This window comes from Melozone crissalis, unplaced genomic scaffold (assembly GCF_028551555.1).
Source record: "Melozone crissalis strain CALT ecotype California unplaced genomic scaffold, PUWL_Pcris_2 ptg000005l_1, whole genome shotgun sequence".
NCBI lineage: Eukaryota > Metazoa > Chordata > Aves > Passeriformes > Passerellidae > Melozone > Melozone crissalis.
In genome coordinates, this window is record NW_026535783.1 from 65,559,008 (window position 1) to 65,571,986 (window position 12,979).

General features: G+C 36.6%; 1 protein-coding gene across 1 annotated transcript in view; it reads left to right on the forward strand.

Annotated features, from left to right (window-relative positions):
• The window catches only part of FBXL17 (F-box and leucine rich repeat protein 17), a 272,487-nt gene that overhangs the window by 15,768 nt on the left and 243,740 nt on the right, over positions 1 to 12,979 (forward strand). Inside the window, exons 3-4 of the mRNA XM_054286349.1 lie at positions 2,245 to 2,502; positions 3,205 to 3,336. Coding sequence (XP_054142324.1) covers positions 2,245 to 2,502; positions 3,205 to 3,336 — 390 coding nt within the window. The remainder of the gene's footprint in view (positions 1 to 2,244; positions 2,503 to 3,204; positions 3,337 to 12,979) is intronic.

Consider the following 12,979-nt stretch of genomic DNA (forward strand, 5'->3'; position numbering starts at 1 on the left):
CATCACACTTGAGAAGACACTTCTCAATGACTTGAGAAAACAAACCCCATCACTGGAAATGTCCCTTCCTCTTTCTTCCCCTCGCTGACTGACTGACTTACTTACATACTGACTGTGATGCCATATGATCTGGAATATCCCTTTGGTCAGATGGGGGTCCTGGCTGTGTTCCCTCCCAGCCTCTTTGCTAGTGTGGCCAAGTGAAAAGGAGAAAAAGCCTTGGCTCTGCGCAATCCCTGTTTAGCTGTAGGAAAGCCAGCATGAATCCAAAACATAGTTGCATACTAGTCAATGTGAAGAAAATTCTACCCCAGGCAAAACCAGCACAGTTCTTTTCCATTTTAACACCTGCCTGATGAAAGAGCAAGAAAAAAGATCTGACTTGCTACAAATGAAAACCTTATTGAATGCAGCAAAGACTGCTCCTCAGCTATACAAGACAAAAATCAAAAGGAATTCGTGTTGCTTTCTGGCCCTCTTTGGTTAAAGCCAAATCTTGTCTGTGCCAAGTAAATTTTTCTGAATGGTCCTTTCTAGGATTGTCTTCTTTTAAGATTATTGTCATTTTGACTGACTGCAATGTGCATAGATACAAAATGGATGGAATGTTTTTTTTACAAAAGTGATAACAGAACTTTGCTGTCTGAGCATCCAGGGGCTGCTCTGTCAGCCACACTGGCACCGCCTGCTTGGGACTGAAGCCCCTCTGTGGCAGCGACCCAGGATGGTGATGGATGCCCTGCTCGGCTCCCTGCACACCCCACACAGTCAGACCACTTTCCTTACTGCCTCGACTTCACGTTTGCCACAGCAGAGTCTCAGACCTCTGGGTCCTTAAAATAATGTAATCATTGTGCAACAACAGAATAACACCTCAGGCTGGAGGAGGAGGGACCCCAGAATAGGGACCCTTGTGGTTTTATGCCCTCACAGTTTGTGCATGGGTACATCTGGGGGCTCTTGGCTGCTGCTGTATTTCCAAGTGTTCCTCACCTGGCTGCACCACAGGTCTCTGTGTCCTTTGTTTTGCAAAGGGCTGGCACTAGTTCATGGCCTTTTGCCTCTGGCTGTGCCACCTGGAGCTCGGCTGTACCCCGAGCTATTTCCACTGAGTGTATTCCTCAGCAGTTCTCCCTTTGATTAAATGGAGCATAGTTGCTAACATATTAAAACAAAAAAAGAAAAGTTTCAAGACATTGAAACACTGCCCTTCCATACAGCATTACTACAAATAAGAAATATAATAGAATGAAGGCTAACACAATTTCTGTAGGGCACAAATCAGTATGAAATCACATATATTTCAGTAAACAAAGGCAGTAATGTTTGGTGGCTCCAAGTTACATAGTTCTGTTATTCTACTTCCCATATTCTCTTGCTCTACCTTCTGTTGGTTAAATGATTCCTACCCTTCTTATGTTAATTAGTCCACATACTCAGTCTTTCTGGTCTTTTGGTTTGGTGGTTTTTTTGGGTTGGTGGTCTGTGGTGTTTGTCATATCCCCTTGCCAGAATTGCCTTTTACTCAGTTGGAGTTGATTCAACACAGTTGCTAAATTTGCTTTGTTAGTTTCTTCCTTATCTAAGAAGTTCTGCCAAATGTCATTGTGGCCTATGAATTCTGCATTCTTTGTGTCCACTGCCAGTAGTACATTACTCTCCCCAAGCTTTGTTAACCTTTCTTAGGAGCTGAGGTCATTGAGGCACATCAAGTCTTAAACCTTAATAAGGCAGTTCTACCAACAAGTAATTTATCTTTCTAATACCTGGACATCACAGATAGTCTGTTCATGGCTAAAAAGAGAAGTAGTTCTGTGGCTACCCTCCTAACTCTGGAGCTCAGTCTGGTACTTGAGAACTTCTGTCAAGCTGGGCAGCTGTTTGGGATTTTTTTTGTGGTGACATAAATTCCTGCAGCTGCCCATATTTTCTGTACTTGTCTAGCTGTTGCCTCTCCCTCTGTGAACTTTATCGTAAAGCCATCTAGCTACAGTCTACATAGTATGTCATGTCAGAACTGGCTTTCCCCTAATTGACCATATTCTGTCAAAACCATCAGCCCCCCCACACCCCTCTGAGACAAACCAATTGCAGTAAAATATTCAGCCATAGGTAGTATTTGTAAAGGAAGTATAGTTTCATTTTTCTTATAGCTCATGGAAATCTTACAAACAGCCACTTTTGTTCTAGTGGCATTAAAGATTTTAATGGAAAAAGTTATATGTAAGTGTTTTTTCTTTACAGGTCACTGATGAGCTGTTGGAAAAAATAGCATCAAGAAGCCAGAATATTACTGAAATCAATATTTCTGATTGCCGCAATGTATCTGATACAGGAGTATGCATATTAGCAATTAAATGTCCTGGGCTGTTAAGATATACTGCCTACAGGTGTAAACAGCTTTCTGACACTTCTATTATTGCAGTTGCCTCTCAGTGTCCTCTTCTTCAGAAAGTGCATGTGGGCAATCAAGACAGACTCACTGATGAAGGCCTGAAGCAGGTAAACATCCATTCCACAGATTCCTTCTGAAAACATAGTATATTTCAGCTTAGCAAGAAGAACATACCTTTTAATTGGGTTTAATTAAAATTATGAAAAATCTTTTTTTTTTAAATTGGTGTATGGAGACTTTTTTTTGGTGCAGTAAATGCTGTTCTCTAGAGACTGCACATACTTTTTAATACCCAGGGATTGAATGATCGCTTTTGTAGTTAAATGTGCAGTTTGCCATCCTATACTTCACTTCTGTTGGATTCAATTTTCCAGAGTTTTGTTGCTATTCAAAACTTGTGTTTAAGTAACTCAATTTTGCTTCATAAATGTTGAAGGTGACTAAGATCTTCATTTGTTGGATGTGCAGGAAGGTTTCATCAACTCTCAGAGAGTGTTAAAGGAGCATTTAGGAGTTAGGAGAAATTAAATAAGCTGTTGAGCATAAAAGCATTGTTATCTACCTGTGCACACAGTAAATAACTTAGTTTTTATGTGGTGCTGTTAGCTCCATTTTGTTGACTGTAGTTAGCAACTTCATTTTGTCACATATGTAATTAGAATCTTTCTTGTTTGCATACAGTGTTTCAAAGCCTGAAAAGAAAGATAATTTTTAATGGGGGGTGGAGAAGCAGAAAAAATATTTTCTCTCATCTCTTCATTTCAGTCAAATTCTGTTGGTTTTTTTCACTTTGATTTCATTAATTGCAGCTCGGCTCAAAATGCAGGGAATTGAAAGACATACATTTTGGGCAGTGTTACAAGATCTCAGATGAAGGAATGATCATTATAGCTAAAGGCTGTTTGAAGCTGCAAAGAATATATATGCAAGAAAACAAATTAGTAAGTACATATCATGATTTTGTTCTTCCCAAGGCATTGTTTGATTGTCAAAGCTTTCTCTTGCTCTTTATCTTGTAAAAATTTTCTTTAGAATGGCTGCTTTTTGAAAGTGAATTGCTTAAAAGTGTTTCTGGCTGGGAAAATTGCAATTCTGCAGAGATGGCACAGAAGGGGATGCAAAGTACAAGTTAAGCTAAATGCTTGTTTTTAATGTGGTATTTAATGAGTAATTGTTTGGGACGTGGTTTGTATAGAAAAACACAGTTCATATGGAATGTTTCTTTTGTTTCTAGAAGTGCAGTAAAGAGTGCAAACATCTAAAAGATTTTTTGGAGCTTGGGTTCTTGATTACAAGTGGTACACTTATATTTTCTTGAAATATGTCACTTTTTCATCAGGATGGAGTAGTGTGCCTATGCTAGTAGAAGGAAGTTGTTGAGGAGTAACAAAAGATTCTTGAGTCCTAATTCTAAGCAGTCTCTGAAAGGATGGTTTCTAATGCAGAGAGAGAGTGGCTTGCAAATGACTTAAGTTTTTTTCTAAATTTCATTCTATTTTTTAAAATTTATTTCTTGTAAAAAAGTAAAATTGCTTGCAGTTGAATTTTAACTGTCAGTTAACATCGTGGTTATAACCTTTGTTTCAAAAGTGCTGAATTGGAACAAATAAATTGTGTTTGTAAGAAAGCAGCATATCTTGTTTTCAAGAATTAGTCGATACTTAGCTTCAAAAAGATAAAGAAATGGTAATGCTCGAGATTGTTTTGCGTTTATTTTTAATAGAAACCATTCTCAAATAAACAAAGAAAGAAAAAGGCAGCCTGTTATTGGTTTTGATTAGAACTGTAGAAAGTTGAAAAATAGGAGACAGAGACCTAAACTGAGATTTCTGTGTAGTTTAAATGCAGAAAAAGGGTCACAGCCCTCCTCTTGTGTTGAAACATAACCTTGAATCCTGTCAAAGCTAGTCTTTCTTACCTTAATATATAAAAAACTTTAAATATGAAAAAGAAAAATGAATGATCTGAGAAGTCTGGAAGGAAAAACATCTTCCTTCCTTCTCTGGAAAGAGAATGGTGGGTTAATTAAAATTATTTAACCCACCTTGTTAAATTAATTAACTGTGTCTTTGAAAGGAAGAGGAAAGCCTTCAAGATTTGCATAGTTGCAAGTGAAAAACGACTTAATTGTAATTATGAAACTAGTCTGTGTAAATATCTGCAAAAGTACTTGATCACTGGAAAATTTGGAGGCAATGAATTAAGTTAGCTTTCCTTGTAGATGCATCTTAGAGTTCTCATCATTGAAGTTTTTATTCTCTTTATAGTATAAAATATAACCTAAGAAGTTGTTATTGCAGTTATTAGCACTTAAAGACTTTGTGGTTTTAGTATCTGAAATACCATTGAACTTCCTGGTTGAAATGGAACATAGGAAGTACTTTAATCCTTTTTAAGACAATCATGAATTGTGCTCTTAACTTGCACTCTACTTGGTTACTTCATTGTTGAAAACATAACACTAATTTTTATTTGCAACTAAGGCAAAAATATTTGCTATCAAATAAATAAGAAATTTCTCTTAATTGTACCCCTTCTGATAATTTGTCTAGTGACTTACCAAAGCCGAATTTTTGCCTAGTTTTTCATGAATTTGCTTTTTTTTTTAAAGTATCTAATTGTACTTAAATTCCTGCCTATCCTTAATTTTTCAGGGGGAAGAAAAAGTCATGCGGCAAGCTTGGTATAGCTCTGTAAAATTAAAATTCAGATTCGTAGATCATCATATGTACAAATGAAATAAGTTTTGAAGCTGTTGTGAACTCCAGGGTGTTGAATCCTTAGAATAAAATAACTTCTGAACAATGCCATTAGATGAAAAAGCTGAAGGAGCTGCTGTGCTTTCCCTTTGCTAGGCACAAGAGACTTTCAGGTCTTGCTGGCAGTGTTGTTTTGTATGATGACCCATGACAACTTTTGAGAGTTCTCATGCAATTTTAAAATAGAAACTTTTACATGCCAAAATAGATTAAAAATAAAGGGATTGTTTAGTTGGGGAATTGCCTTTAAAGGGAGTCATGGTTGGCAAATGGTTTGTCAAGTTCTTTGGGTTACTTTTCTCCCTTCTAAAAAAATCTCCTTAGATTTGGTGTGGCACATATTGCTTCCTGCTCCACTGGTGAAGAAAGTGGTTTGGGGAGATATGTGTTGGTGTGTGTGTATTTTCTAAGGGAATAAGCGTTCATTCTCTGAAATCAAAATACTCTGTAGCAAGAAAAGTGTACTTGGCGTACAAGGGCTTGGTCAGTGTATTTAAAGTTCATAAATTGTCAGTATGCTAGAAGGAGGACTCCTGTCTTCCCCTTTTAAGCAACTGCTGTAACATCCATGTAAATAATGTAAATAGTCTTATGTTTTGCATTTTCTTGTTTATTCCTTTCTCAGAAGTACTTAAAATCATGTGTATAACTCTTACAGGCAATTTCTATTAATTTCAAAATGGGTAGTGCATTACAGATAGTACATGATGGTTGAGTTTTCATATAGGCTTGTCTCACACTAATGGATTTTACACTTCAAAAATACATCTAGGCAGAGGCAACCATCAGCTAAATAATGCCTTTGTGAGTGCTACTTTGCAGTAAAATGTGTGTGGATCAGGCAACACAGTTCAGTTGCTTTATCTGTTGCTAAGTAACTCTGTTATCAGACTGCTGAGCAGAAGCAGAGGAAGGAGAATTTATGTTCTGATTGTTGAATATGCTAGACATTTCACAGAAAAATAGACCCTTTCCTGTCTTTGAAGTGCTGATTATTTCATGGCAATAAGCAAAAGCTGCAATTAATAAATGGGACAAAGAATGTAGGAGGAAAAAATTAATGTTGCATGGCTAACTGAACAGCAGAAGGTTGTTGTTATTTGCATAACTGTTTAGGATTTGTATCTCTTCAAAACATGTTGATTTTTTGTCTGTCCTTTGAATGACAGAAAATTATATGCTGAGCCTCTCCTCTGAAGCATACTGGCCAAATTGGGACCTAGTTAAAAAAAAAAAAAATTATAACTTTGTAGGACTTAGGAAGTGTGCCACCATGTTGTCTCTCTTGATCTACCCCCAAGAAGTCTGATGCAGTTGAATAATCTCACAGAATTTTAGTATAAATGGAAGAACAGATTGTTTGGACAGATAGCTCTGTCCAAACAAAACTAGAAAATTTCTTAATTTCTTGGCTGAATTTAGGTGGACTTCTTATTTTATGGTTGTGACTGGTATGGTGTGCTATAACTTCTGTGTTTGCATCATGTGAATTTTCAATGTGAATGGAGCTGGTGTCAGATGGATAGGTTAATTTCATAGTTATCTTTGTACCAATTGCTGTTTTTAATCTTTCCACCTGACATAGAGAGTACGTAGCTTAGGTGTAAAGCCAGAGAACTGTTCCACACTAATATGTAGTAATCTAGCTGAGACACAGGGGGGGGGGGGGTACGTCACCTGGAAGGCTTTTATTGCAATAGAATGGTGGAGTCCTAAAATATGTTAAAGGATTTTTGAGATGCAGAACTCAGTGACTACAGTGCACACAAATGAAAGGGTTATCTCCAGAAGCCTTTGTGCAAGCTGTCCGTTTTCCTTATTTTGAATAAAGGAGATCTGGATTTAGGAGCTCAATGTAGAGCTGGAGAAAACCTTTTTCCACTTAACTGAATTATTTTATACACTATTTACTTTTTACTTACTTTTCCTTAACTGGGTAACTTAATGGCTAAAATTATGATTTGTTGCTGAAAATTGTTGCTGAAACTTAACCAGGTGATAGTTATAAGTTTGTTCCTTTCTATTCCACCTAGTGTCTGTGGATTTTTGTGGTGGATTAGATACGGGTAATGGGAGAGAGCTTTTAAAGATAAAGCGGGTTGGAGTTTTCAATATTGTAAGAGAATGTGTATATTCCCACTTCTATACTTTGTTCCCATGCTTTCTATTCTCTTTTACAAGCTCATTTTAGAGTGAATGAGCTAGTATAGTAGCTGCTGTGGCAGCACTTCTTCCTTTCCAATAAAGTGATGTTGTGAAGTGGATCCTTAAAAGCAAATAAGGTTTTGTCACACAATTAAACAGTTAACATATGCTTTTACAGCATTGACTGGAATCAACTTAGTATAAAAGTGTATAGTAAAAAATAAACTTAGTTCTCATATTTTCTGAATAAAAAGTATTGTGTAAGCTGATAAATTTATTTTTGTCTTTTAATGATATTCCCCTCCCCACTTCTGTTTTTACTTTGGGAACCATTTCCCTTCCTGCTTCATACTTCTCATCTACAAAGCACTTACTTCAGCATTGTACCTTGTGTCACAAACTTTGAGAGGAGAGAGTATTTTGCTTTGAGTTTAGCCTAGGCAAATTGTTTCAGGAAGAATGTATTATAAGGCTTATAAACTACACAATGTCAAATGTTTAGAATGTATGGAAATAATTTGCTTTGTTTGAATGCTTACAGGTAAATGAAAGAATTTTTTTTGGGCAAAATATTCCAAAAGAATGTAATTTCCCTGTCCTTTTTCCATCCCCCACAATATATTCCATATGCTGTTTCTCTTTTTACATGCAGTTGCTTAAAACTGTTGTTCTCCTTGAAGAAATTTCAGGAAAAGAATTGATTTCCCATGTTTCTACAGGCATACTTTCCCAAAATACTTTTGAACCACTTTATATCATTATTTGAGGTCTTGAAAAATCTCAGATTTCCAGACTTTCCCCTTCAATTACTATTTTTACAATCAAACCTGCATGTTCAGAAGGACCCTATTTCTGGTTTTCTTTGCAGACACAGGCACCCTCTTCTCCTTCAGATGTGACCTAGGTTTCCTCCAGAATCTCAGACACTGGATTTATAAAAATTAGAGGTTTAATAGAGATCTGGTATCAGGTCAGTGAAGGTTGGGTGCCCTCAAAGAGAGACCCATAACAAAGAAAACCCCAGGCAATTATACCCTTATGACTTATGCGCTCACCTCTCACACACTCTTCTCATGCCTTGATCTAATGATAATTTTTGGTTTGTGGTCTTCTAGCACCTTCCTGGTTTCTTTCTCCATGTCCACCACACAGGCAGGCCCTTGATTTCTTGTCTCATTGAGTTACAGCTTCTGCTGACAACTGTAGCCTCCTTATTCTCTGTTTTTTTTCAGGTGCAGCTGCACAGAGGATGGAAAGCTAAAAAACCACTAGTCTTAATATAAGAAACATTGCCTAGCAACAACCAAAACGTCACTATGTTATCAATATTCTTTTCATAATAAAGCTAAAACACAGTGCTGTACCAGTTCCTACAAAGATGACTAAGTAAATTAATTATTCTGGCTGAAAGTATATCTAGGTATAAGTTCACAGCTTCTGGCCTAAGGCAAGCAACACACTAAATCTCACAGCTTTGTAACTTCATGTAGCTCGTCCTACTTAGGACTTGTTTATCCAGAATAACTAGCATCTCTCAATAGCTAGTTGCTTGCTAAAAATTTCTAAACATATTCAGGAAGATTGTGGAGTCATGGAATGGTTTGGGCTGGAGGGGACCTTAAAGAGGTCTGGTTCCAACCCCACTACTGCTGCACCAGTAGGCCAGGTGGCTCAAAGCACTGCGCAGCCTGTCCCCTTCCAGGCATAGGGCAATCCATAGCATCTCTGGATAACCTGGTCCAAAGCCTCACCACCCCTGCAGTAAAGGACTCCGTACATACTGAGATAAATTTCTCTCTTGTGTACGCTGTATATCATAGCTTTGGATAATGATGTTTCATCTACTGTCAAGTACTAAATTAGAGATTTCTGAAGCAAAAACCTTGTGCAGATGGCATGCTGGTAGTATGCACTAGTAATGATGAAGTCCCTCTTGTATTTTAGTTTCTCAGGCACTTTACATACACTCCAGAACCACCTAATGTACTATAAAAGTAAGGTTTGGCATTTTAAAAATGCGTTTAACAGCTATACTGATACTAAGATGAGCTGTAGGGAGTCATGCTTTCATAATAACTACATGAGACATCTGTCTGGTAGTAAAAATGCTATGGAAAAGTTTGTCTTTTGACAAGCTCTTCTGAAACATTTACTTTATTAATTTTTTTAACGACATAAAATGATTCAGTCAATTTCTTAGAAATCTGACTTACAGAACCTTATTCCTTAGAGTTCAATTTTTTTTGTCTTTTATCTTTTTTTGTTTAGATCCATTGCATTTTGACTTGGGCAGTTTCTGTAATCATGTTCCTGCAGTGAAACATTTATGCCAAGTTTAATGTTAATAGAAGGGAAAAGGCAAAACTTGTGTATATGTGCATAAATCAGCTACATTTATCTTCTGTGAAGGCGTTAGAACCACAGTGCAGACTTCAATTTTCGATGTAACTTTAAGTGCAGTGTCAGTGAACACAGTGCGGTGTTGTCACCCTTAGGTGGCGGCATTGACTTTATAGTGGTGACGAGCTCCCGGCCCGAGCTGTGGGGAATTGCCAATGCGTGGCAGAAAATTTCTGAGTGTTGTGCTGGTTCCACAGACCCTGTGTTCCCTTCAGCTGCCAGGATTGCTATCAAGAGTAATTCTTAAGTGTCTCAATAAGGTTGGCTGTATGGTTTCACCACTCTCTGCTTATTTTCTATTGTTTCTTTTTAGACAGGTACTGCATTTTGATGTTGCGAGTTTACTTGACATGTACAGTGTGTGTGTATGCATTTAAAAGCCACCAACAACTGGAGCTGTAGTCTGTATTTCTGAATTAATTATACTTTTTGACTTCTTTCAGGTTGTGTGCAGTTGATTAATGACTTTACCTACTCTACTGTTTAAAAAACTTCCAGTTTTGATATTGATATAAAATTAGGCACTATACCACTTGAAGCATATCTTTGGGCTGTAATTTGTTACTACTTTTAATAAACATTCTATGTATAAAAGTGTGTAGTACATATGCTGTAGATTATACAATGACAAAGAAGTGAGTGATGGAATGAAAGAGTGGAAAAGTGGCTGATACAGAACTTTTTTCTACTGTTTGGTCAGCATTATAAGGTGATTTTCCATTTGATACTTGCAGATGATGTATTTTGCATATAATTTTAATAAAGGATAAATGCATTTATTTATACATTCAAGTGACATCTTTTTATGTCTGTGCATTAATGGCTTGCATGTTGGTGTTGTACATCAAGCTTAGGAAGAACTGTAACAAATAATGTTCTTAGTGTTGAAGATTCTCTTATTGAAAGTCCAAATGGATGAAGGTAATGCAAAAATCCTAAATGGAATATACAGGAAAATTTCAGGAAATTGTGAGTTTTAAATTTTGAGTTAGAATTTAGGCACTTCTGCTTTTTGTTTTTTTAGTTTGTTTTTTGGCTGGTCTTGTTGTTGAATAAGTTATTTGAGCTTTTAATTAAAAACTTGATGACTAAGAATTGGTAGGTGGATATGGAGCCTTTTCAGTTGTTTGAAATATCCATATTTAGTTGTCCTTTGGGATCATTGATATTACTTTAGTCACAAACCAAAGTCCATTATACTAGAGAAAAAATCCTTCCACTAAAATGTATGCTGCGAGATACTAAAGTTACCTAAATGGAACTGAAATTTCTGTAGTTTGTTTGTTTTCTTGTTGGGTTTTTTGTTTACTTGTTTTAATCTGGTGGTGTCTTGTGTCAAAGAGAGCACTGGCAAACTCCAGATGAATCACTTGTAGGTTCTTCATCTGTTAAGTTGGTATCTTGACTCATGTGGTACTTTGTAAGATTCTTCAGCCATTCACTAAGGATAGCAATAAATCAAAACTGATAATATTTCTCCCAGTGAGCTGTGATGCTTACTGAAAGAGATCATAAGTATGATGTTGTGAAGCAAATCCCTTAAAACTGTCAGTATCATTATTTTAAAATAGTGGTAATTTGCATCAATCAAAGATTATATAAATATGTTTTTATTTGTATACAACAGAGACAAGATTATGTAAAAGTAATGAATGACAGGTAGGCATCTTTGTGTATATAATTTCTTTCCAGAAAATTCCAGTTAAACTTTTTTATCTTTATGAGGCTAGAAGAATGAACTTGTCAAATTTCTGAAGCTCTGGGAAAACACTTTTATTTCCCAAAGAACTTCACTGTAACTTATATAGGTTACAGTTTTCAGTACATGAGGTCAGATCACAAGTTCTACAAATGTGTGCATTCCCTCTTCTCATCTTGCGATAGTGACTGGTACCTGTGAGCCGGCATATAAATAAATGTGTGTTCTCTGTGGGTATATGGAGGTGCTTTTCCGGGTAGTTGTATTGTCCAAAATGCTACATTGTTGGTAAACAGTGTTACAGGGCAAATTGAATATGCATGGAGACTGAACTGCTGAAACCGTCCTAAATACTGTCTTTTTTGAGTAAAGGTTAAATTCTTACGAGTTTTAAACTGCAACATCAGTCCCCCTTGTGAGTAAATTTTTACGTTTGTACTTGGATTTACACTTAAATTGCAAATCTGTCATTCATGCTCACTCTATGCACTTTCATCCTAGGGATTATAGCATTATTTATTTTAGAATTTGCTTTGGCCTTTCAACTGTCATTGTTTTTTTAATCCAGAATGATAATGTTTAAAAAACTGTGTTTGTCTGAACTTTAGACATAGGTGCTCTTGTAGTTATTGTAGCAAATTTTGAGCATCCTATTCTGCTTTTCAGAACTGTGCGTAGCTTTGCCCCAGTTTTTTTAAGAGTCCTTAGCTTAGTATTCCTCCTTTTTCTTGTAATGACTATTAAAAGTTATCTGTTGTATCTGAGGCTTTCCCTAAAAATTGTCTTACTGGGGTGATCTTCAGACACCAACTTGTGGTTGTCTCCATTTGGTCTTGTTCTGTTGCATCCGAATGTAATTTCTTCAGGATTTTTTTTTTTTTGTGTATGTCTCTCTGGGAATTGAATATTATTATGTTGTCATTATGCAGTTAAATTACAGTTTTCTGAAACAGCAAAATTATTTTAAATTCTTTCAAGTTTTTGTGAGATTTATATATATATATATGAGTGCGTGTGTGTATCTGTGTATTTTCACTGTTACCCTATTGATTCTCCTCCCCATCCCACTGTGGGTAGTGAGCTGCTGCCTGGGGTTAAACCACAGCAATGGAGAAGATTTTGCTGGTCTTCCCTCTCCTATGACCTTGGCAAATTACAAGTATGCTTTAAGAATATTTTCTGTCTGAAACATTGAAATGTAAATTAGGAAAAAAAAATCTAGGCTACAAAATCATGAAAAAGATCAAATATGATTGGGAAGTACTTATTTTTAAATATTTGTCTTCCTGAATGTAAAGAAAAACAAACAAAATACCTCCAAGGGTAAGGTTTTCATAATGTATTTTTATTTTCCTCACTCCCAAAAGAAAAAACTGCTAGATTTGGTAAATGCTCAGTGGGCCAACTTTGTTGTGAATGAGTGTGCATTGCCAGCAGAAGTTTTCCAGAAGGCTTTCTGGGACTGCTTCCAGGGGCTGCATTTTTGCAGTAGTGATCGCACGTGGTGCTGCCGTTGGAGGCGTAGCCGCGCCTCTGCCGCGGCCTCCCTCCTTAACGCATTAAATCGTGCCCAGAGGATTT